The 1,983-nt window shown below is 35.6% G+C and overlaps 1 protein-coding gene across 1 annotated transcript in view; it reads left to right on the top strand.

The window, feature by feature from the left end:
* Positions 1-391: 391 nt before the first annotated feature.
* Positions 392-1,983, top strand: part of BTAF1 (BTAF1 RNA polymerase II, B-TFIID transcription factor-associated, 170kDa) — a gene marked incomplete at its 5' end in the record, with an annotated part of 37,326 nt that continues 35,734 nt past the window's right edge. The window contains 2 exons of the mRNA XM_010281972.1: positions 392-515; positions 1,560-1,674. Coding sequence (XP_010280274.1) covers positions 392-515; positions 1,560-1,674 — 239 coding nt within the window. The remainder of the gene's footprint in view (positions 516-1,559; positions 1,675-1,983) is intronic.

Here is a 1,983-nt window from a genome sequence, read left to right as displayed (position 1 = left end):
AATGCACAATACGAGCAGTTGAGCCCCTTGCTTTGTCAGACAGAATTTGATGGAGATTATTTATGATTTAACAGTATTTCTTTTTCAAGAAAGATTGAAAATGTTCTATCACAGAACAAAGAAGGCAGCAATTTATTTTTTTTCTCATAACTGCAGATTTTTTAAACTAATGTTTCTAACAGTTTCTCTAATTTTTTTGCTAAGCAAATAAGATGTGCTTTCAGAACAACTATGATTATTAGAAAAGTATGTTTGTCACTCTCAGTTGACAGTTTTCTGGCAAACATTGCCTCTGTTTGCATTAGATAAACTGAAAAATGTGGGGGAATATTAATAGAAATGGGCAGCTGAACTATCAATAACATTTTCGGTTTTTGTCAATCATATTTAGGCTTGATCGTCTCTTTATTTTACTGGACACCGGTACAACACCAGTAACAAGAAAAGCAGCTGCACAGCAACTTGGGGAAGTAGTGAAACTGCATCCTCATGAACTGAATAATCTCTTATCTAAAGTAAGCATCCTTTTTTTTCTTTTTTTTTTTTTGAGCTTGCTTTCAGTATTGTAATGGTGCGACTAAAACTAGTTTAAAGGGGTGTGGATTCTGTGGGAAGAAGAAGAAAAAGCATAGTAGTCTTGTATTCTCCAAAAATAGGAGACTGAAGAAAATTAGGGGACTACTTCTGTTAAGCCAGCTGTTTTGTCAGCCTCTGAAATGGTTACGTAAGTCAGGTTTCACTTTGCATTCAGTATTGATATTCAGTGTTTGCTGTAAGTTCAGATTTTCTTCTACAAAGAGAAGCTCTACTGCCTTATAAAATTTTCTGCTCCTGCCTTTAAAGAGTGCTACTGGTATGATACAGCATTAAAAATATAGGAGGCTGCATGTCTTTAAAAGGGCTGGAAAATGGAAAGAGATTTCCATTAGTTTGAGACTTCAATCTGGCCAAGTCCAGTAAAAACACCAAAAATAGTCTGTGTCTGACAGCTGGAGATGGCTGAGTGACCTCAATTCTGCTCTTATTGAACAGGTGCCCTCACTACGATTGATGCTATCAACAGAGTGGCCAAGGAATCATGAATATCAAACCACTTTCAGAGAAAGAAATAGTTTTTCCAGATTTGAGACACAGTGGTAAATTAGTTTAGAAGAGCCTAAGTTGCTTCAAGTGACCCATGTTGTCCTCCTTCTTGGGTTAAATGACTTCAAAGTTTTGAGGTCTATTAATCTCTTTTGAACACTTCCTTTTAGAAAGCAAAAACCCCAAAAGTCTCAAGCCTTATTGAGTACCTGGAGGAAATCAAGGTTGAGTAAATATATCTTATAAATGGTTAATGTCTGGCTATGACAAGAGTTCTGCCAAGCAGTGAGGAATACAGAGAAGGCTGCTCACATTTCTTTGGTTTGTTTTCTTGTCCTTTGTTTTTGTTGTTTTGAATGTTGTCTTAATCCATAGCACTAAAAGCAAGTGTGTTGTAGTAGAGCATAACAGCTGATGGATTTTCTGAAAGTACATTTTAAGCAAATATTTATGTATTTATTAATCTGTCCTTATAGGTGTTAGTCTATTTAAGAAGTACAAATTGGGATACTCGTATTGCAGCTGGACAGGCTGTTGAAGCAATAGTGAAAAACGTACCTGAGTGGAATCCAACTCCAAGATCAAAACAAGGTGCTGCTTAAATGAATTATGTAGAATTCATTGTTTATCTGACACAAGCGGACTGCAATATGAGACTTTTCAAGGCAACTATGTCATTCTGGTTTTTATGAGCATAGACTTTTTCATATTCATGAACTGTAGCAAACCTCTTTGGCTTTAGATGTTCATATTTAATTACAATGATATGCCTGACCTTCGGTTCTTCTAAGATTCCCATGCTTGTGCTCTGTACCCTCATAAAGCTTTACCTGTATAAATAAAAGGAATAATAACTAGTAAAATGGTAAAAGCTTTAACCAGTCAACTTTGTAGTGATAT

Source organism: Phaethon lepturus, unplaced genomic scaffold (assembly GCF_000687285.1).
Source record: "Phaethon lepturus isolate BGI_N335 unplaced genomic scaffold, ASM68728v1 scaffold21292, whole genome shotgun sequence".
Lineage (NCBI taxonomy): Eukaryota > Metazoa > Chordata > Aves > Phaethontiformes > Phaethontidae > Phaethon > Phaethon lepturus.
Note: the sequence above shows the minus strand (reverse complement) of the source record. Positions and strands in the feature narration are given on the sequence as shown.